General features: G+C 38.2%; 3 protein-coding genes across 3 annotated transcripts; all 3 read left to right on the forward strand.

The window, feature by feature from the left end:
* The first annotated feature begins 4,906 nt into the window (after positions 1-4,906).
* On the forward strand, positions 4,907-15,384 carry LOC140835876 (protein FAR1-RELATED SEQUENCE 5-like). The gene is made up of 7 exons (XM_073201287.1): positions 4,907-5,311; positions 10,337-10,400; positions 13,099-13,635; positions 13,902-14,228; positions 14,687-14,822; positions 14,898-14,962; positions 15,251-15,384. The coding sequence occupies exons 1-7, from the start codon at positions 4,907-4,909 to the stop codon at positions 15,382-15,384; spliced, it is 1,668 nt and encodes a 555-aa protein (XP_073057388.1).
* Positions 15,385-15,532: 148 nt separating this feature from the next.
* Positions 15,533-17,954, forward strand: LOC140835878 (protein FAR1-RELATED SEQUENCE 5-like). The gene is made up of 4 exons (XM_073201288.1): positions 15,533-16,520; positions 17,257-17,392; positions 17,468-17,532; positions 17,821-17,954. The coding sequence occupies exons 1-4, from the start codon at positions 15,533-15,535 to the stop codon at positions 17,952-17,954; spliced, it is 1,323 nt and encodes a 440-aa protein (XP_073057389.1).
* Positions 17,955-18,102: 148 nt separating this feature from the next.
* LOC140835879 (protein FAR1-RELATED SEQUENCE 5-like) lies at positions 18,103-18,924 on the forward strand. Its single transcript, XM_073201289.1, has one exon. The coding sequence runs from the start codon at positions 18,103-18,105 to the stop codon at positions 18,922-18,924; it is 822 nt and encodes a 273-aa protein (XP_073057390.1).
* The last annotated feature ends 4,951 nt before the right edge of the window (positions 18,925-23,875 follow it).

Consider the following 23,875-nt stretch of genomic DNA (forward strand, 5'->3'; position numbering starts at 1 on the left):
ATTCGCATAGTCCCATCTTTCTTCCGAACAAATAAAACTGGAGCTCCCCAAGGTGATACACTCGGTCGAATATATCCCTTATCGAGAAGATCATGTAATTGTTCTTTCAGTTCTTTCAATTCCAACAGTGCCATACGATAGGGAGCTTTAGAAATAGGTGCAGTCCCCGGCACAAGATCAATACTAAACTCAACTTCTCGAGGAGGAGGTAAATCAGGAATCTCATCGGGAAATACATCCGGGAATTCTTTAGCGTAGATAAGATAACCCTCATCTCCGCTAGTCAATAATCGGGACATTTCCAAGGAAGATACCAATGGAATTATGGCTTGGGAACCCTTTCCACAAAAATTCCACTTGGGTCCATCAATCGGTCGAAATCTAACCACTCCATGGCAACAATCAACAGTAGCTCAATTTTTCGTGAAGATATCCATGCCAACAATACAATCAAAGTCGTGCATTGGGAGGACAATCAAATTCAAGAATATCACATTATCCTCATATATCAATACACAATTATGCACAACTTTCTCAGACAGAATAATCTTTCATGTCCGCAATGATAACAAGTACCAAACATACTTCGACACTGCTCGATAGTATGTTTGCCTCCACAATAACTACAATAAGGAGCAATCACGGGACTCCCTCTCTGGGATCCACTGGAACTCGAAGAAGATGAAGAAATAATGGAACCAGTCTTCTTTAACTTCTTACTTCTTGGACGCAATACAGGCTGCTGAGCTGACACTGGTGGTAGAGGAGTATACTGTGGACCTCCTCGCCTGAGTCCAGCCTCAGCTGCCTTGGCTCGTTCAACTGCCTCTGCGTAGCTCGTAGGCAAACAGAAATGACAAAAGTATATATAGCAGGGTGTAATCCATTCACAAACCTGTTATATTTTGCTTTTGAATTCGTAGCTACGTGAGGCGCATACTTCAATAGTGTAGAAAACTTCGAAGCATACTCTGCAACAGACATCGTTCCCTGCTGCAGATTATTGAATTCATTCTCCTGAGCAGTATAATAAGAAGGAGGAGAATACTGCTCCAAAAATTGGGCCTTGAAGACATCCCAAGTGACTTCAATCCCGGCCTCTTTCAATCCAATCTCAGCGGCTTCCCACCAAGATTTAGCTAGGTCTTTCAGCTGATACAAAGCAAGTTTCAGTCTCCGAGTTTTGGAATACTCAACAATATTAAACAAGTGCTCGATATCCTTCAGCCATGCCTCAGCTCTTTCAGCACTCTCAGTGCCAAAGAACCTCGGTGGTTTCAGATCCTAGAATCGAGCCATCACCACATCCATGGATAACCCTTCAAATTGCCCAACAATCCTCTCAGTACTGCAACTCGCAGTTTCATTTGTGTGATCCCTCTACAAATCAAAAGATGAATATCAAAATTTCATATACAATTTCATAATCTTATCATCTCATATCATCAATCTCATCAAATACTTACTCAAATCAAATCACATAAGAGCAAGTAATACAAATAAGTCAAACACATACGCACAATTCATTTGTGCCTATTCAAGTGTACACAAGACTCAATAGAGCATTCCCAGCTATGCTCTGATACCATCTAGTGTGGGGCCCTTAGCTCCTAATCGTTATTACAATGCAATCTGATTAGGCTTAATTAATCACAGCGGAAAACGAGTTTAAAATTTCTTTACGATGAGCCCAAAACATTTCGTCTAGATTTATAATACTAAAAATAGTATTTAATCTCAATCATAAAACACGCCCACATGTAATCAAAACCAATCACATACAAACATATTGTATCCTTGGGACATGCCCCGGTATATAGATACATATACATATATACTGGGAACAAGACATAAACATAAAACCTCAAACCAAGCTGTGGCTCCCTCCAGAAGTACCCTCTCCGGTCTCCTGATATCCTGGAGTACCTGCCATTGTCCACACACAAAGACAACATCAGCCCCCCTTGGGGGTGAGCAAAGCTCCGTATGGAACAACCAATCATATATACCACAGATATCTAAACAATGATATATGGTAAGCAATGCATGTATGTCGTGGAGGTATCAGGTAATATGCCCATCCACTGAGAACATGTCAGAATCAATCGAATCGCTATCAAATCAATGCTCGAGCTGGCATACCGGCCAATATGGGATACACGTATGATAGCGTCGGCAAAGCGCCATCAAATCCCACATCTCATATCCAATCATATGGGGCCACAAAAGTCTATGTTTTACGGGTCATATAATACCAACATAGCAATTGTGTTCACAAACCCCGGAATACAATCCAATCATATTAAGGTATCCAAGGATCATAGCTCAACGTGAATGTCATGTATCGATGTATGCATAAAATGATGTGTGTTAACAAAACGTTCATTTCATACATCGATATTCAAATCTCTATGTCATGTATGCCACATAAATCAACAAATAGGGCATATAGGCACATAATCTCATTCCAATCAATCCAATCAAACCGACCTATATCATATAATACAGATACATATCGTATGTTACCCGGTCACAACATACCTCAATTCTTCGATTCTAGTTGATGTAGCCTGAGGATATTGATATTACACTTTATCTACATCAATAACATACTCATTCCAATCAATAACATACTCCAAAATCATTAGTATGAGTTTCAAATATCATTTGAAACTGCAAAAGTTCATATCAAATCATAATCATATCATAATTCAATTCCGACTTCGAATATGAGTTTCTTGTCAGTTATTCTACTACATATAAGAAATTCAACTTCAAATACATGCTATTCCAGCACTTTGATATTTCGAGCTGCTGAAACTAGAAGAAAATTACCTCAGTCAGAAGCCCTCGACGCGACGATCACAAATATATAATTTGTTTCGCATTTAAAAAGCGTTTCGAAGTCGATTTGGACGAAGAAAATCGGAATTCTCTCGTGTCTCTCTCGAAGCCGTTGAAAACAAATGAAGAAAACGTACAGCAAACTCGTACTTATCTTCCACCGCTTACCGCGCTCGGGCGGAAAAATTCTCGCGCCCGAGCGCGAGACATTCTGTCCCCGAGTTGAATTTATGCCGCGCTCGGGCGGTCAAACATTACCGCTCGGGCGCGGAGTGTTCTGCCTGAATATCACTTCTACATGCCCTGGCGTTCGGGCGGTAATTTTCTACCACTCGGGCGCCACATGTTTTGTACAAATTATTGGTTTTGTACTTATTGGCGTCCGGCTTCTCCACTCAAGCTCTTACAACATCATTTCATATTCAATATTCATTTCTCAATTTCATTGTCATGATATACATCAAATAGATAATCACATGACAATTTCATGCATTATCGATAATCACACATGATTTACGATAATACGATACACGGTCCTTACACATAATATATTCTTCTCTACCATTATATAAATAATCTACTTCTTATACTAATTTTGCCTCTCATTATGACCATTTTCTAAATTGTGTTTTCTACTCTTATCTCATTAAAAAAAAAGGTATTTTTCAAATGCAATATCTGCATCATCTTCCCACACACGCGAACACATATATATACATATTTATTATAATCACTAAATTATTTATGCAAAAATTTACATACTACCTAAACAAATATAAATATTCTTTATAATTACATCATCATTTTATGAAACGATTATATATATATATATATATATATATATATATATATATGAGGCTTGTTACCCTGCACCCAAGGGGTGCAGGGTTTTCGTTAGGGGTGGGCATAAAACCCGAATCAAAAAAACCGACCGAACCGAATAATTCGGTTTAAATGGTTCGGTTTTATCGGTTTTTCGGTCGGTGTCGGTTATGGTTTTAAAATTTATGAAATTCGATTTTCGGTTTTAATCGGTTTTCGGTTTTAATCCCCGAAAAAACCGAAAAACCGAACCAGCCATATTATTGTTAAGTATAAGGTTTTTATGTGTAATGGGTTATATTATTGTTAAGTATAAGACTTTTTATGTATAATGGGCCTATTAAGATTTAAGAACTTATTATCATTAACTCTTAATTTTCAATCCGATCGTTTTTCTTCTTTCTCACCAGTCGAAGTTTTCTTTTCTTTTCTGTTAATATTTCTTTAATTTTTTATAAAAAATTAAGTCCCACAAATTAAATGTTTGAAAATACTATGATTTAGATTTTAAAGGCATAAAGTGACGTAAAATTTTATTTCGTAACAAATTTTAGCTAACCGTATATAACCGGCCGTATAAACCGAACCGTACTAAAAAAAAACCGAACCGAACCGTAATAAAATGGTTCGGTTTTGGACTAGATATATTTAAAACCGAAAACAGAAAAACCAAACCATTGTAGAGTAAAACCAGACCAAACCGACCGTTGCCCACCCCTAGTTTTCGTGGGCGCCAGCTATCCTTCTTTTAATTTTTTTTTTTAAATTTAAAAACAAAATCAACAAAATAGGCTTTTAATTTACGCACAAAACCCTCCACCTACCACCTTCACGAACCAGAACAAAATGAAAGAAACACACCACACGGTCGGGAGCTTCAAGTGATGGCAATTCTAGAGATCTCGTGCAGGCTTTTCCCGGGCACCTCAAATCAGAAGGTAAATCCAGGTTGTTGGAAATTTCTTATTCCGAAGATTTTTCGAATTTCGGATTTTGTAGGTAGAATATGTGCGTGAATGTATTAGAAAACCTCGGGTATAAAAATATATGCGTGAATGTAAATCGAGGTTGTTGGAAATAAAAATCGGGTTCGGTGTATGTGTGAATGTATTAGAAAACCTCGAGCATGAGCCATTCTTATCATTAAAAAAAATTTCGGAATTTTGCATCAATTGTTTGCAGAGCTAGCCAACATAGTATGTGTAGCAATTTTAATTTTTTTTAATTTCATATTTATAGAATGAAAGAAAACAGCGGCGATGAACTGTCATACATTCCCCAAGTTGGATACAATCAAAAGCCAGAAATAGGGATGAAACTCGAATCTTTAGAGGAGGCGTTTTCGTTCTACAACCAATGCACACGAGAATCTGGTTTTAGTGCAAGAATGAGCAATAGCAAAAAAAGTAACAAAACAAAAAAAGTTATCTGGAAAAAATTTGTATGCTTTAAAGAAGGATATACAGATGCAAACAGATGGAGTAAACAATCAAAAAGTGATGAACCAGTAAAGGAAAGAGCTCGTGTTGAGATTAGAACTAGATGTAAGTCAAAGATTTCAGTTGTGAAGGAACAAACTGGTTTAGGTTGGATTGTTAGTACCTTCATGGAAAGTCATAATCATCCACTATCAACTCCTTCAAAGGTGCATTTGTAATGCCCGAGATTTAATCATTCTAATCAGACGTTGATTAATTGACGTAATGGAAGTCACAGGAACTCAAATGACGAAGCCGGGCGTTGGTTTATGTTAAGCCAAGATGTTGAATCAAACATCTCAAGATGTTAGGCCGAACATCTCAAGATGTTAGGCCGAACATCTCGCGCCCGAGCGGCAGAAAAGCACCGCCCGAGCGCGCAGGTATAATTTGTGAGGGCCGAAAGTTCTTCGCCCTAGCGAGCAACTTTTGACCGCCCGAGCGACAGGAGATGTTCAGCCGAGGATCTCGACCGAAACTGACTCGCCCTAGCGGTAGGTTTTGACCGCCCTAGCGAGTGACGTGTAAAATGAAGAATGAGCCACTTGCTTTTATGCATGTTACGAGTGTATATATATACCGTCGAAACATCGGTTGATTGATACTGATCAGATTCAGTATTGATTGAGATTGATCAGACTCTGTAATTATTCAGATTTCATTGTAATGTCGATGACATGAATTAGATTGTATCTTGTTCAGATATTGATCAGATTGTATACTGATTTGAGTATTGGTCAGAACAGATTATGTATTGAGTTATTCATTGATACAGAGTATTCGATATTGTCATTTCAGATTCGAGATGGACAGAGTTGGATACAGGTCATCGTCTTCGTCAGACCGGGACGACAAAGGTATAATTCATGTGATATTCGGGAAGCCACAACTCAAATGAGATATCATTTTGAGTTTCCCAATAAAATCACATACTAGATTATTGGTTATATTGTTACCTGATTATGCTTTGATTATAGAATTGTATTCAAGCATGTAAGATAATTGTGATATTCAGTTATGAATATGATTATGCTTTGTTTACAGATTGTTATTCATTGCATTTAAGATAGGAAAGTCTTGACAGTCATTGTCAGACTTCTAGACGTTCGGTGTATCTCAACTTAGGAGCAGGTATTACTCCTATTGCCAGCCGTTGATACAGCTCGAACCGAAGTCTAGGAATAAGACGTACGGTTACCACGATCGGTTGAGTAGGTAACAGGCATTGACTTCTTATTCATCACGGGATCCCTAGAGTTATAGATCGAGTCAAGTCTAGACATGATTTGATTGGAACTGCATGCTTATATGGATGTGGCTCCTAGATCATGGGACCCATCATTACTGCTTTCGGTTGGGTTAGCATGTTTTATGATTAAGATTGTTTATATGCATGTTTATCTGAATTGAGTGGCATACTTATTTGATTAATTTCATAGACTATGAATTAGATTGTTTCTATACATGATAACATGTTTTATGATTTAGTTTGTTTATATACATGCTTACCATGTTTTATACTGGGATTTATTCTCACCGGAGTTATCCGGCTGTTGTCTTGTTTTGTATGTGTGCATGACAACAGGTGGGGCAAGATCAGGGTCGAGAAAACGACGAGAGAAGACGAGTTTAGCGTGGTGATTCCGGACTTACTGTAGACTTGTTTATTTACTTGAATTTAGTAACTAAACCTTAGCCTTAGATTGTACAGTATTGTACTTTTATACTGAAAAGTATTGTATACTGAGATGTATATTATTTAGATTCCATTACCTTCCGCAATTGCATTTTAAAAAGAAAAATTTTTAGACCCTGTTTATCAGAACTGATTAATTAAATCCCAATGATGATTAAGAAGATGATTAGCGTCCGGGTCCCCACAACAGGTGATATCAGAGCTGATAGTTCCTTTAGCGATAGATCTTTTAGAGATAGATCTTTTAGGTTAAGATAGTCAGAGCTGATAGATCTTTTAGACTGAGATAGAAGAGAATGAGCGGGGTAGATTGAGTCTTTCTTACCTTGCATGTGATTGCTAGCATGAGATTTATGTTAATGTTGATTGGCATGGTGTGTGCTAGCATGATTATTGCTTTCCCTATTACATGTTGTTTGTATCTGAGTTGATTGCAGCATGTAATTGATAAGCCTGAATCAGAACCGAGTATGGATCAGAAGTATATGATCAGAGGAGGGCTGAGACAGATTGTATAGAGTATGTACTAACCGGTTTGATTATCAGATATACCGCCTCGGAGAATTCCAGAAAAGGATAGTACTTCGTCTGAACAGATAGATGTATCAGAAACTCCGATGGAAGTAAAGTTGGCAGAATTGCAGTTATTTCAGCCGCCGATTTTGAGTGGTATTGAGACATCTGAAGATTGTCAGAACTGGTTAGATGACATAGAAATCTTGTTTGATCTAATCGACTGTACAGATGACCAGAAAGTTAAATTGGTATTCCACCAGTTACAAGAGGCTGCCAGAAATTGGTGGATTACAATTAAAGGAGTGTTAGCACAACGTGGTATTGTGATCACGTGGGAAGTCTTCAAAGCTGAATTCTATCAAAGATTTTTCTCAGTTTCCTACCGGGAGGACAAAAGAGCAGAATTTGAAAATTTGAGACAAAGCCAACTGAATATTGATGAATATGCTGCTAAATTCTCTACGTTACTGCGTTTTGCTCCTTATTTAGCTGGGAATGATGAAGCTGTAGTGAATCAGTTCATCAGAGGATTGAATTCAGAGGTAGTTGCAATGATGAATTTGCAACGACCTTACCATTTTGCTGATATATTGGGTAGAGCAAAGAGAGCTGAAGCAAGTGTGATTAGACAGCTAGGGAGGTTGTGCGTGAAGCCATCCCAGACCCAGCAATCCCCTCTTCGATTTGATCGAGGCAGTACGAGTGGAAAGCAAGACTTGCTGAAAGCTCGAAAGAAGTCATTCAAGAAGATGGGAAGTGGTTCCTCGAGTTCCAGTGGTTCTAGTCCGAGCTATACTGGAGTCTATTGCAGTACTAGCGGAGGGAGGCATTCCTCAGAGCGATGCTGAGGAGTACTTGGCAGATGCAATAATTGTGGACAGCCGGGACACTTTGCGAAAGTTTGTCCCCAGAAGCGTTCCTGAAGATTTTAAGGAACAGAGTTGAAAAGAGGGACCGACCCAGATTTCATAACATGTACTATTCTTTATGATTATATCCCATATGTAGTGATACATACTAATGCATTCTTTACGAGTATCTGTGATGGAGCTGCATGGAGATATGCTGTATCTGTTGGATCTGTTTATACTGCAGTATAGATTCCTTGCTTGTTGGATAAATGTTGATATCAGAGATTTCTGTAACATGTTATATACTACAGTAAGATGAGAATGAAATAGAAATAGATTATGATGTACTTGTGTTTTCTGTTTTGAACGCATTATTGATATATATATATATATGCTGAACAAGTACAGAACTATTATAGATTCCAGTTAGGAAAGTATAAGATTCAGACCAGATATGGCTGAAGAATAGAGATTTCACAGTAAGGATTCTAGATTTAGAATTCCTTTGATATCTGTATTGTCTATGACTCGATTGATACAGAAAGGAACAAATAGTATCCTTATGTATTCAGTAGATCTACTGAAATCGAGCGTAGCATTGGCAGATTTGCCAGAAATGTACGAGTTGGCAGACATTAGCCCAGATAAGATTTCAGATTTGCTTTATATCAGAAAGATAGATTTCAGAATTAAATTCCGATCAGATATTGATTGTTGTTTTAGAATTTAAGGCAGAATAGCATCGAAGGTACAGAATGACATTGAATGTACAGGATGATACAGAATGAATTGAAAGATTTGTAGAAGAGTACCGACCAGGAGTTACATCTGATTTAGTGTTTCTCTTTGGTATGTTTCAGTATATTTAGAAATGTTCTGATGATTCTATACTTGTTATATCTATGAGATTCTGATATATTTGCAGTATTTGATTGATCGAATCAAATATCTGAAGATTGTATTGAATATTCTGAGGACGGTGATGATTGTATACAGAAAATATTCAGATAAGAATCCCGCTTGAAACAGATTGTATTCAGAGTATGCGATATCTGAAGTTAGTATACAGATTGATTTCGTTACAGTTGAGATTGCAATCAGTGACAGATAAGATACCGATATCAGAAAGATCAGAAAGTTCAGAAATGTCAGAAATATATTTTGTCTGATTTGACAGATTATTTTATTCGATTGTTGCTTCATATCTGCTGAATATTATTATTGTTCTAAATCCATATTTGAGACATCTTATATTGTTTGGGGAGCATATTCTATTTGCAGGTGAGATATATCAGTTGATCAGAATAACATGAAGATATTTATCAGAAATTCTTGTTTTATGAGTTCACTGAACTCACCAGATCTGTATAGGATATTGATATTTCGTTGTTGATTTGATATTACTGTGTTTTGAATCCGTATATGCTACAAATTATTGTGAACCAGCGAGAGTATATACAGTTTCAACAGAATCAGAGTTGAATTCAAGAGTTACAGTAATTCAAGAAATGTGCTTAGAATGTTCAGAACTTGATATCGATAATCAGAGCCAAATACCAGGTAGGTATATTTTCTTTCATTTATGTTATTAACTGATTTGTGTATATCAAATAGTTCGAATCAGAAAGAACAAATATTGTCAGAAGCTTACAGCCATGGATTCAGGGTTCAGTCTGATGATTGAGAATGTATTGTATTCGAACAGATAGTTTTGATATAGAAAGATGAGATCAGTTATAACAGAATTGTATTAAATGTTGGCAGAAATTGTACTGATATGTCTAAATTGCTAACAGAAAAGACAGAAAGATAGGAATCAGAAGATCTATTACAGAATTGTATATTTCTGAATAGGAATGGGAGTGCATTTCTATGGCTTTCGTAATGACATTACTGCCATTTTTTTTTACAGATTGTGATATGATATGATTAAGATTGACAGATTGTTCAATCTATATCTATCAGTTTGTACCAGATTACGTACAAACAGAACTAGATGACATAGATCGATGTCAAAGAAAGGTTCAGATGGAACATAAAATTTAAGTAGATTATATCAGATTGTGATTTTGCTTGAATTGTATTCGTGATAGAGTATATCATGAATTCTCTCTTACATTGTTTCACAGATTGACAGGCAGTCAGAATGTGTTATCCAGAGATTGGAAGTTTTGTACAGCTTTAGTGCTGGATGTTAGCACTAATTGATATAATTCAGTATTACTGTGTGACAATAGCTATCAGCTTATCAGAAGAGTAATGAGATAGTATAGACAAGACAGTATACGATGAGTACTACAGATTTCTTTTGAAGACAATTCGAAGGAAGATGCAGATAGTTCAGAATAGACAGATTTAAGAAACCAACGTCGGATGATGACGATTGGTAGTTGAAGCTAAAGATTGTTTATGTCTTTGTTTGAGGTAAACAGATTTGTTAACAGCTGATGATACTGATAGGTGATAAGCTATAGATTGGTTTATACGGATGTTGTATAGCCAGTATGATGAGATTGATTTTGTCAGAACTAGTTTGAGGGGTATTATGACATTATACTTCGTGAATTCTTATTCCAGACTGGAATCAGATATTTGAGTTTTGGTTTAAACTCTGTACACATTTCTTCTGATTTATCTGAATTGATTGTTTGTGAGTTCGAGGACGAACTCAGATCTAAGAAGGGGAGAAATGTAATGCCCGAGATTTAATCATTCTAATCAGACGTTGATTAATTGACGTAATGGAAGTCACAGGAACTCAAATGACGAAGCCGGGCGTTGGTTTATGTTAAGCCAAGATGTTGAATCGAACATCTCAAGATGTTAGGCCGAACATCTCAAGATGTTAGGCCGAACATCTCGCGCCCGAGCGGCAGAAAAGCACCGCCCGAGCGCGCAGGTATAATTTGTGAGGGCCGAAAGTTCTTCGCCCTAGCGAGCAACTTTTGACCGCCCGAGCGACAGGAGATGTTCAGCCGAGGATCTCGACCGAAACTGACTCGCCCTAGCGGTAGGTTTTGACCGCCCTAGCGAGCGACGTGTAAAATGAAGAATGAGCCACTTGCTTTTATGCATGTTACGAGTGTATATATATATATATATATATATATATATATATATATATATATATATATATATATACTTGGAGAATCAGAAATAAAGAACCGAGGGAAGCTCTTGATTTTGATTGAAGATTTTGGCAATCCGTCCGTCTGATTTTAAATCCGATTACGGTATTGAGTTCCTAGCAACGCAGGCTTCATTTGGACGTAAGTTTTGTTACGTTTTGAGATATTTTGAAAATATGATGTTGCTAGAATTGAATGTGATTCAGATATGATGTTTCTGCTACCGTAGACATTATAGAATTGAAGTCAGATTAAAGAACAGATTGTTCCTGTAATTGTTATGATTTTTGAAAGATATTGACTGAGATTTTATATCAGAATTGTGTTAATATTCAGAGTATAAATTATGTGGGCACAGATTATGAGTTCAGTATTATATTTGTGATGTTCAGATTGACGGGGTTATTCAGACTTGTATTATTATACCGTCGAAACATCGGTTGATTGATACTGATCAGATTCAGTATTGATTGAGATTGATCAGACTCTGTAATTATTCAGATTTTATTGTAATGTCGATGACATGAATTAGATTGTATCTTGTTCAGATATTGATCAGATTGTATACTGATTTGAGTATTGGTCAGAACAGATTATGTATTGAGTTATTCATTGATACAGAGTATTCGATATTGTCATTTCAGATTCGAGATGGACAGAGTTGGATACAGGTCATCGTCTTCGTCAGACCGGGACGACAAAGGTATAATTCATGTGATATTCGGGAAGCCACAACTCAAATGAGATATCATTTTGAGTTTCCCAATAAAATCACATACTAGATTATTGGTTATATTGTTACCTGATTATGCTTTGATTATAGAATTGTATTCAAGCATGTAAGATAATTGTGATATTCAGTTATGAATATGATTATGCTTTGTTTACAGATTGTTATTCATTGCATTTAAGATAGGAAAGTCTTGACAGTCATTGTCAGACTTCTAGACGTTCGGTGTATCTCAACTTAGGAGCAGGTATTACTCCTATTGCCAGCCGTTGATACAGCTCGAACCGAAGTCTAGGAATAAGACGTACGGTTACCACGATCGGTTGAGTAGGTAACAGGCATTGACGTCTTATTCATCACGGGATCCCTAGAGTTATAGATCGAGTCAAGTCTAGACATGATTTGATTGGAAGTGCATGCTTATATGGATGTGGCTCCTAGATCATGGGACCCATCATTACTGCTTTCGGTTGGGTTAGCATGTTTTATGATTAAGATTGTTTATATGCATGTTTATCTGAATTGAGTGGCATACTTATTTGATTAATTTCATAGACTATGAATTAGATTGTTTCTATACATGATAACATGTTTTATGATTTAGTTTGTTTATATACATGCTTACCATGTTTTATACTGGGATTTATTCTCACCGGAGTTATCCGGCTGTTGTCTTGTTTTGTATGTGTGCATGACAACAGGTGGGGCAAGATCAGGGTCGAGAAAACGACGAGAGAAGACGAGTTTAGCGTGGTGATTCCGGACTTACTGTAGACTTGTTTATTTACTTTAATTTAGTAACTAAACCTTAGCCTTAGATTGTACAGTATTGTACTTTTATACTGAAAAGTATTGTATACTGAGATGTATATTATTTAGATTCCATTACCTTCCGCAATTGCATTTTAAAAAGAAAAATTTTTAGACCCTGTTTATCAGAACTGATTAATTAAATCCCAATGATGATTAAGAAGATGATTAGCATCCGGGTCCCCACAGCATTTGTTACGCTCACATCGTACTGTTTCTGCAGCAAAGAAAGCACTGAGTCAAAAGTTTGCAGAAGCGAATGTACCTAGTTGTCAACAAATGCGATTGTTTGAAATAGAGTCTGGAGGGCCTGAACATGTAGGTTGCACAGAAAGATATATAAGAAACTACGAGAAAACGCTTAGGGATGAGCACAAAGGTATTGATGCTGAAACATTGATTGATTTCTTTCTGTCTGAGAAAGACAAGAGTTCAACTTTCTTTTTTGATTACGACACAAATTCAGACAATAGATTTATTCGGTGTTTTTGGACGGATCCTATATCAAAGAGGGCATACACTACATTTGGTGATGTAGTGGTGTTTGATACAACGTATAACACCAACAAATATTGGATGATTTTTGCACCATTTGTAGGAGTTAATCATCATCAGACCATTGTTTTTGCTTGTGGATTTTTGAGTGATGAAAAAACTGATTCTTTTGTTTGGTTGCTTAATAAGTTTCTAGAAGCCATGCCTAAAGAAGCACCACACTTGATCATAACTGACCAGGATCCTGATATGACGAAAGCCATAGGTGAAGTTTTCCCTAAAACAATTCATCGATATTGTTTGTGGCACATTCTAAACAAATTCCCAGATAAATTGAACCCGGTGACTTTCCGTGACCACTATCAAAGCATAAAAAATGTCATTGTACATTCTACGACTTCTATTGAATTTGAGAGATCATGGTAAGAGGTTAGGAATTGTGCTAACTTGGTAGAAAATGATTGGCTGTCATTGATGTATGAGTTGCGACATAAGTGGGTGCCGCATATTTCAACCATGTATTTTCTGCAGGAATGTCAAGTAGTCAGAGGTCTGAAAGTTCACATGCATTTTTCAAGAGGTACGTCTTTAGCAAGAACTCATTGATGGATTTTATAATTCGTTTCAATAAGGCACTTCGACACCAAAGACACAATGAGTTAGTTTCCGATCATACTGATATGAACGAGCGGCCAAAGGTTAAATCGAACTGGCCAATGGAATTGAAAATGGTGAATGTATACACGAAAAACAAATGGTTGGAGTTTCAAAATGAAATTAGTCTGAGTCATGGTTATTATGTGCAACAAGCATCTATTGGAATTGAGTTTGGGGTTTACAATGTCATTAATTTTCAAGGTTCTTCTTCTGCCAAACATAGGCTGCTTACGCATGACATACAAAGAGACGATATATCATGTAGTTGCATGAAATTTCAATTTGAGGGTACTCCGTGCAGGCATATGTTATCATTTTTTCGTATCAACCAAGTGTTCCACTTACCTGATCAGTATATATATACTCAAACGGTGGACAAAAGATGCAAAGATTGGCGTACTATACACTATGGCTGAGCAAAATGTGGTCGGCGATCCAGATAGGTGTTTGATGTCTAGACATATGAGGGTATCTTGTAAAGCTTCAGCTTTAATTGATGTTGCATCTTTCAGTGATGAGGGGACAAACTTCTTGGCTGAAAAGTTTGATTCTATTGATAGCAAAATAAAGGAGATGAATATTAATTAATAGAACTTTACGCAGTGGAATTCAAAGCAGGAGAACCTTGAATAGAGCCATTGGTATCATTGATCCTTCAGAAATTAGAACAAAAGGACGTGTGAAGAGACTAAAATCATCGAAGGAGAATTCAACATCAAGGGCCAGACAGTGTCGTGGATGCGGGCATCGAGGTGTGTCACATGACAAACGCAACTGTCCAAATTTGAAAGACGGGTATGTATTGATTAATTTTTAAAAAAGTTAATAATTTCTTTAATATTAGTACAGATGACAAAGTTCGTTTATCAGGTCAACTGTAAATAATGATAACACAGATGAGAACTCTGATGAAGAAGATTTTGGATCAATAGATGGTAACTCAAATACTTAAATTATTTTATGCATTTAAATTTTGTTTGTTTGATAATATTTTTCTAATCATCGTCTTCATATTTGCAGATAGTACAAACATGTGAACAACTGAAATGGGCTTTGATGACTGAAATTAATTTGTATGTATTTATGTTTCTGCTGCTGGTGCTTGTATGTTGTTAAATTTTGATTACATATGTTTTCCCCTAAAATGTTTGTGCTATATTAAAGTTAAACTTTAATTACATATTTTGTGTGACTCGTGTTTCATTTCTAAAGTTCTCGATTAGTTGATGATGAAGTAAGGGAAAGCGATGAGGCTTCCCCTGATGATGGATCCAATCCATTGAAGGATATTATGGATTGGGTTTTCAATAACACTAGAGCGAAAATCATGGAGCTGATTAACAAGAATGAGCAATAGCAAAAAAAGTAACAAAACAAAAAAATTTATCTGGAAAAAATTTGTATGCTTTAAAGAAGGATATACAAATGCAAACAGATGGAGTAAACAATCAAAAAGTGATGAACCAGTAAAGGAAAGAGCTCGTGGTGAGATTAGAACTAGATGTATGTCAAAGATTTCAGTTGTGAAGGAACAAACTGGTTTAGGTTGGATTGTTAGTACCTTCATGGAAAGTCATAATCATCAACTATCAACTCCTTCAAAGGTGCGTTTGTTACGCTCACATCGTACTGTTTCTGCAGCAAAGAAAGCACTGAGTCAAAAGTTTGCAGAAGCGAATGTACCTACTTGTCAACAAATGCGATTGTTTGAAATAGAGTCTGGAGGGCCTGAACATGTAGGTTGCACAGAAAGATATATAAGAAACTACGAGAAAACGCTTAGGGATGAGCACAAGGGTATTGATTCCGAAACATTGATTGATTTTTTTCTGTCTGAGAAAGACAAGAGTTCAACTTTCTTTTTTGATTACGACACAGATTCAGACAATAGACTTATTCGGTGTTTTTGGGCGGATCCTATATCAAAGAGGGCATACACTACATTTGGTGATGTAGTGGTGTCTGATACAACGTATAACACCAACAAATATGGGATGATTTTTGCACCATTTGTAGGAGTTAATCATCATCAGACCATTGTTTTTGCTTGTGGATTTTTGAGTGATGAAAAAACTGATTCTTTTGTTTGGTTGCTTAATAAGTTTCTAGAAGCCATGCCTAAAGAAGCACCACACTTGATCATAACTGACCAGGATCCTGATATGACGAAAGTCATAGGTGAAGTTTTCCCTAAAACAATTCATCGATATTGTTTGTGGCACATTCTAAACAAATTCCCAGATAAATTGAACCCGGTGACTTTCCGTGACCACTATCAAAGCATAAAAAATGTCATTGTACATTCTACGACTTCTATTGAATTTGAGAGATCATGGGAAGAGGTTAGGAATTGTGCTAACTTGGTAGAAAATGATTGGCTGTCATTGATGTATGAGTTGCGACATAAGTGGGTGCCGCATATTTCAACCATGTATTTTCTGCAGGAATGTCAAGTAGTCAGAGGTCTGAAAGTTCACATGCATTTTTCAAGAGGTACGTCTTTAGCAAGAACTCATTGATGGATTTTATAATTCGTTTCAATAAGGCACTTCGACACCAAAGACACAATGAGTTAGTTACCGATCATACTGATATGAACGAGCGGCCAAAGGTTAAATCGAACTGGCCAATGGAATTGAAAATGGTGAATGTATACACGAAAAACAAATGGTTGGAGTTTCAAAATGAAATTAGTCTGAGTCATGGTTATTATGTGCAACAAGCATCTATTGGAATTGAGTTTGGGGTTTACAATGTCATTAATTTTCAAGGTTCTTCTTCTGCCAAACATAGGCTGCTTACGCATGACATACAAAGAGACGATATATCATGTAGTTGCATGAAATTTCAATTTGAGGGTACTCCGTGCAGGCATATGTTATCATTTTTTCGTATCAACCAAGTGTTCCACTTACCTGATCAGTATATATATACTCAAACGATGGACAAAAGATGCAAAGATTGGCGTACTATACACTATGGCTGAGCAAAATGTGGTCGGCGATCCAGATAGGTGTTTGATGTCTAGACATATGAGGGTATCTTGTAAAGCTTCAGCTTTAATTGATGATGCATCTTTCAGTGATGAGGGGACAAACTTCTTGGCTGAAAAGTTTGATTCTATTGATAGCAAAATAAAGGAGATGAATATTAATTAATAGAACTTTACGCAGTGGAATTCAAAGCAGGAGAACCTTGGATAGAGCCATTGGTATCATTGATCCTTCAGAAATTAGAACAAAAGGACGTGTGAAGAGACTAAAATCATCGAAGGAGAATTCAACATCAAGGGGCAGACAGTGTCGTGGATGCGGGCATCGAGGTGTGTCACATGACAAACGCAACTGTCCAAATTTGAAAGACGGGTATGTATTGATTAATTTTTAAAAAAGTTAATAATTTCTTTAATATTAGTACAGATGACAAAGTTCGTTTATCAGGTCAACTGTAAATAATGATAACACAGATGAGAACTCTGATGAAGAAGATTTTGGATCAATAGATGGTAACTCAAATACTTAAATTATTTTATGCATTTAAATTTTGTTTGTTTGATAATATTTTTCTAATCATCGTCTTCATATTTGCAGATAGTACAAACATGTGAACAACTGAAATGGGCTTTGATGACTGAAATTAATCTGTATGTATTTATGTTTCTGCTGCTGGTGCTTGTATGTTGTTAAATTTTGATTACATATGTTTTCCCCTAAAATGTTTGTGCTATATTAAAGTTAAAATATAATTACATATTTTGTGTGACTCGTGTTTCATTTCTAAAGTTCTCGATTAGTTCATGATGAAGTAAGGGAAAGCGATGAGGCTTCCCCTGATGATGGATCCAATCCATTGAAGGATATTATGGATTGGGTTTTCAATAACACTAGAGCGAAAATCATGGAGCTGATTAACAAGAATGAGCAATAGCAAAAAAAGTAACAAAACAAAAAAAGTTATCTGGAAAAAATTTGTATGCTTTAAAGAAGGATATACAGATGCAAACAGATGGAGTAAACAATCAAAAAGTGATGAACCAGTAAAGGAAAGAGCTCGTGGTGAGATTAGAACTAGATGTATGTCAAAGATTTCAGTTGTGAAGGAACAAACTGGTTTAGGTTGGATTGTTAGTACCTTCATGGAAAGTCATAATCATCCACTATCAACACCTTCAAAGGTGCCTTTGTTACGCTCACATCGTACTGTTTCTGCAGCAAAGAAAGCACTGAGTCAAAAGTTTGCAGAAGCGAATGTACCTACTTGTAAACAAATGCGATTGTTTGAAATAGAGTCTGGAGGGCCTGAACATGTAGGTTGCACAGAAAGATATATAAGAAACTACGAGAAAACGCTTAGGGATGAGCACAAGGGTATTGATTCCGAAACATTGATTGATTTTTTTCTGTCTGAGAAAGACAAGAGTTCAACTTTCTTTTTTGATTACGACACAGATTCAGACAATAGACTTATTCGGTGTTTTTGGGCGGATCCTATATCAAAGAGGGCATACACTACATTTGGTGATGTAGTGGTGTCTGATACAACGTATAACACCAACAAATATGGGATGATTTTTGCACCATTTGTAGGAGTTAATCATCATCAGACCATTATTTTTGCTTGTGGATTTTTGAGTGATGAAAAAACTGATTCTTTTGTTTGGTTGCTTAATAAGTTTCTAGAAGCCATGCCTAAAGAAGCACCACACTTGATCATAACTGACCAGGATCCTGATATGACGAAAGTCATAGGTGAAGTTTTCCCTAAAACAATTCATCGATATTGTTTGTGGAACATTCTAAACAAATTCCCAGATAAATTGAACCCGGTGACTTTCCGTGACCACTATCAAAGCATAAAAAATGTCATTGTACATTCTACGACTTCTATTGAATTTTAGAGATCATGGGAAGAGGTTAGGAATTGTGCTAACTTGGTAGAAAATGATTGGCTGTCATTGATGTATGAGTTGCGACATAAGTGGGTGCCGCATATTTCAACCATGTATTTTCGGCAGGAATGTCAAGTAGTCAGAGGTCTGAAAGTTCACATGCATTTTTCAAGAGGTATTTTGTAAGGCTCAAGAATTCTCAGTATCATTGATGTTAGACTTGTAGAGATAAGAATGCATGAATTATGTGATTTTGAGCAGCAGGGCCGAAGCCACACCGCACCCGCGGTGTTAGAGATACCGCACCCGCGGTGCATTGACAGAAAATTGGTGAATTTGTACGAAGCAAGACCGCACCCGCGGTGCTAGAAAGACCGCACCCGCGGTGGTGCGACCGCACCCGCGGTCCTGTAATGACCGCACCCGCGGTCTGTGATTTTAAAAAACAAAAGGTTTGCCGAAACATGAGCGCACCCGCGGTGCTGGAGTGACCGCACCCGCGGTCTGCATGCGGAAATGCCACCTTTGATTTTTACATTGACACATGGCCTGATGTATAAATATTTGTAATGACACCTCATTGTCTTCACCTTCAGCAAAGAGAGAACCGAGAACTCCCCTTAGTTTCCTTCAAGCTTCTTCATTCCTTAGGATTTGTACTGTGCAAGATTTACACATCCGAATTGGAAACCGAGTTGAGATTATTGTTTCTTACACCAAGAGCTATCTAAGGATGTAAGTATATCTCATTTTCAGCATGATTCAGATTTTAGATGTTGGGGAATTATGATTTTGTTGTAAATATGTGTTCTTGATATAGAGAGCATCGTATAAGGAGTACAGACAGTGCGACAAGAAAGGTATAATTCATGTGGTCACGGGATTGCACAACTCGATTCAGATTTTATACGAGTTTCTCTAAATCACATACTAGATTGTTATTACATTTCATTATGTAATGCCTTGTTTATTGAATTATATTCGAGTCCTGAGATAGGAGATATTGGCAGACTGGCCAAAACTAGACGTTTCGGTGTATCGACGCATAGGAGTAGAGTTGCTCTATGTGTAGACCCTCGATACAGAGTTGACCGAAGTCTAGGAATAAGACGTACCGTCGCCCCGATTGGTTGAGTAGGTGACAGACCGTCTTATTCACACCGGGATCCCTAGATTAGAAATGAGTCGAGTCAAGATTTAAATGTTGAATACAGATTTGTATTCTTCGACATGTTTAGATTTGCATTCATGTTAATTGATATATGCTATGCTTTTGTACATGATTTATGACATTGCATGCATCCATGTTTTATACTGGGATATGTTTCTCACCGGAGTTATCCGGCTGTTGTCGTGTCTGTATGTATGCATGGCAACAGGTGGGGCAGGATCTGGGTCACAAGGAAGATGAGAGATTGTTGATAGAGTGGTGATCTTGGGCGTTGCAGCTACTAGTTGTTTGTACTAGACTTGTACCGAAACTTTTAAACACTGGTGTATGGTTGTACTAGACAGACATGTATGTACATTATGTTGTTTATTTCAGTTAAAGACATGATATGCTTTAGTTATACATTTGAATTAATATTAAAAGCAAATTTTTGACCCACATTTTCGAGCAAAGATCCAATTAAATCCCAAAAGAATTGAGTTAGAGCCCGGGTCCCCACAACAGGTGGTATCAGAGCAGTAGGTTCTGTAGACTGAGATAGAATAGAATGAGCGGGGTAGATCGAGTCATCTTACTTGCTTTTGAGATGCTAGCATGATTATTGCTTTCTCTATTATATGTTGTGTTGTATTATCTGAATTGATTTACAGCATTTCAAGCCTGAATCATAACCGATTCTCGATCAGAGGTATATGATCAGAGGAGGGCTGAGACAGATGATATTGATTGTGTACTAATCAGTTTGATAATCAGATCTATGCCGCCTAGACGTATACCACAGCCAGAGCAAGGTAGCACATCAGGTGCACAGATGGATGTCACCGCTACACCGATGGAGACCTTATTGAAGAGATTTCAGTCTTTCCATCCGCCTACCTTGAAGGGCACCGAGAATGCAGTAGAGTGCGAGAGCTGGCTCGATGATATCGAGATGTTGTTTGAGTCTTTGGCATATACTGATGAGCGACATGTGAAACTGATAGGGCATCAGATGCAAGAGGTTGCCAAGAGCTGGTGGTTGACTACGAAGAGAGCCTTGGAGCACCGAGGCATTGATATCACATGGAAAGTCTTTAAAGATGAGTTCTATCAGCGCTTCTTCCCCGTTTCCTACCGAAAAGATAAAGGAGCTGAATTTGCGAATTTGAAGCAGGGACAGTGGAACATCGAGGAGTATATGGCTAAATTTTCTGCATTGTTACGATTTGCACCGCATGTGGCCGGGAACGACGAGGCAGTGGCCGATCAGTTCATCAACGGGCTAAACCCCGATGTCTTTACCTTGGTGAACACGGGCCGGCCTAGTACTTTTTCAGAGGCACTGAACCGAGCGAAGGGAGCAGAGGCTGGCTTGATCAGGCAGCGAGGGGCTTCCTACGGTGTTCAGGGGCAGAGACCGCCACAGCCTACTACCGTACAATTTCCACCACCTCCTCCTCGTTTCGATAGTGGAGCTAGTGGTAGTGGCAAGAAGGAATTTCTGAAGGCTAAGGGTAAGCAGTTTAAGAAGTCCGGGAGTAGTTCATCGAGTTCGAGTGGATCTCGACAGAGAGGTCAGGGTTCAGATTACAGTGGCGTATATTGTAGCTCGTGTGGAGGACGACATGCGACGGAGCAGTGTCAAGGAGTTATGGGACGCTGCAACATCTGTAGGCAACAGGAACACTTCGCTAGAGTTTGTCCCCAGAGAGGTGCACAACGATTTCAGAGTACAGGGTCATCAGCACCAGTGCCACAGATGGAGAGACAGGCATCCTCTGTACACTCCTTCCAGCCACCCTCCACACAGACCCAGCAGAGACCAGGAGGTAGTCAGACGGTGAGTCAGCCTCCCAGACAGCAGGCACGTGTCTTTGCCCTGACAGAGGAGCAGGCGCTGGAGGCGCCAAATGACGTCATTGCAGGTAACTGTTTTCTTTGCGGTTATCCTGCATATGTGTTGATAGACACAGGGGCATCTCATACATTCATATCTGAACATTTTGCATTGAGACATTCATTGCCTGTTGAGTCGATGTCTACGGTAGTGTCTATAGCTTCTCCGTTGGGAAGTGGTTTGATATCTGTGACTACTGTTAGACACTTTATGCTTCAGTTTGAGGGGCATGAGATCGATCTTGATTGTGTAGTACTTGGTTTAGCTGATTTTGATTGTATAGTTGGTATAGACATGTTGACCAAGTACAGGGCCACTGTAGATTGTTTCCACAACATTGTCAGATTCAGACCCGAAATGACAGATGAGTGGAAATTCTACGGCAAGGGTTCCAGATCTCGGATTCCCTTAGTATGTGCTCTGACTATGAGTAGATTGCTTCAGAGAGGAGCAGAGGGCTTTCTCGTATATTCAGTAGACCTACTGAAGTCGAGCCCAGCATTGGCAGATTTGCCAGTGGTTTGCGAGTTTGCAGATGTTTTTCCTGATGAGATTCCAGGGTTGCCTCCGGTTCGAGAGGTAGATTTTAGCATAGATCTTGTCCCAGGCAGTGTTCATATTTCGAGAGCTCCGTATAGGATGGCGCCTGTTGAATTGAAAGAGTTGAAAGCACAGTTGGAAGATCTTCTGTCCAAGGGATATATCAGACCCATTGTATCTCCTTGGGGTGCTCCGGTACTTTTTGTCAGAAAGAAAGATGGTTCGATGCGACTGTGTATTGATTACCGACAGTTGAACAAGGCGACAGTGAAGAACAAGTATCCGTTGCCTCGCATCGATGATCTGTTTGATCAGTTACAGGGATCTTCTGTATACTCGAAGATTGATTTGAGATCAGGGTATCATCAGCTCAGAGTTAGAGACATTGATATTCCGAAGACTGCATTCCGAACCAGGTATGGACATTACGAGTTTGTTGTTATGCCTTTCGGTTTGACGAATGCACCAGCGGTGTTTATGAGTTTGATGAACCGCATTTTTCAGAGATATTTAGATGATTTCGTGATTGTGTTTATCGATGATATTTTGGTATATTCGAAGAGTTTGACTGAGCATGCAGACCATCTGAGGATTGTACTGAAGACTTTGAGAAAAGAGCAGTTGTATGCTAAACTGTCCAAGTGTGAATTCTAGCTGCGACAGGTTGTCTTCTTGGGGCATATTATATCTGGAGAGGGTATTGCGGTAGATCCGAGTAAAGTTGAGGCTGTGATCAGTTGGTCGAGACCGACTTCAGTGCCGGAGATACGCAGTTTCATGGGTCTAGCCGGGTATTATCGTCGTTTTATCCGAGATTTCTCCAGTATAGCGAAGCCTATCACTCAGTTGACCCAGAAGAATATGCCATTTGTGTGGTCTGAAGATTGTGAAGCTAGTTTTGTAGAGCTGAAGAAGAGGCTGACCAGTGCGCCTGTCTTGACGATTCCTTCAGGTACAGGTGAGTTCGTTGTATACTGTGACGCATCTCACAGAGGGCTAGGATGTGTTCTTATGCAGCGAGGGCACGTGATAGCATACGCCTCTAGACAGCTGAAGCCGCACGAGACTCGTTACCCGATTCATGATCTTGAATTGGCGGCGATTGTTTTTGCACTCAAGATCTGGCGTCATTATCTGTATGGCGAGAAATTTGAGATCTATTCCGATCATAAGAGCCTGAAGTACCTCTTTTCTCAGTCAGAGTTGAACATGAGGCAGCGACGATGGCTTGATCTGCTGAAAGATTTTGATTGCGAGATCAAGTACTATCCAGGGAAGTCGAATGCAGCGGCAGACGCCTTGAGTCGAAAGGTATGTGCTCTTTCCTTGTCGACTATAGGTGTATCGAGTTTAGTAGAAGAATGTTGCTTGTC

This window comes from Primulina eburnea, chromosome 7, assembly GCF_022965805.1.
Source record: "Primulina eburnea isolate SZY01 chromosome 7, ASM2296580v1, whole genome shotgun sequence".
Taxonomy (NCBI): domain Eukaryota; kingdom Viridiplantae; phylum Streptophyta; class Magnoliopsida; order Lamiales; family Gesneriaceae; genus Primulina; species Primulina eburnea.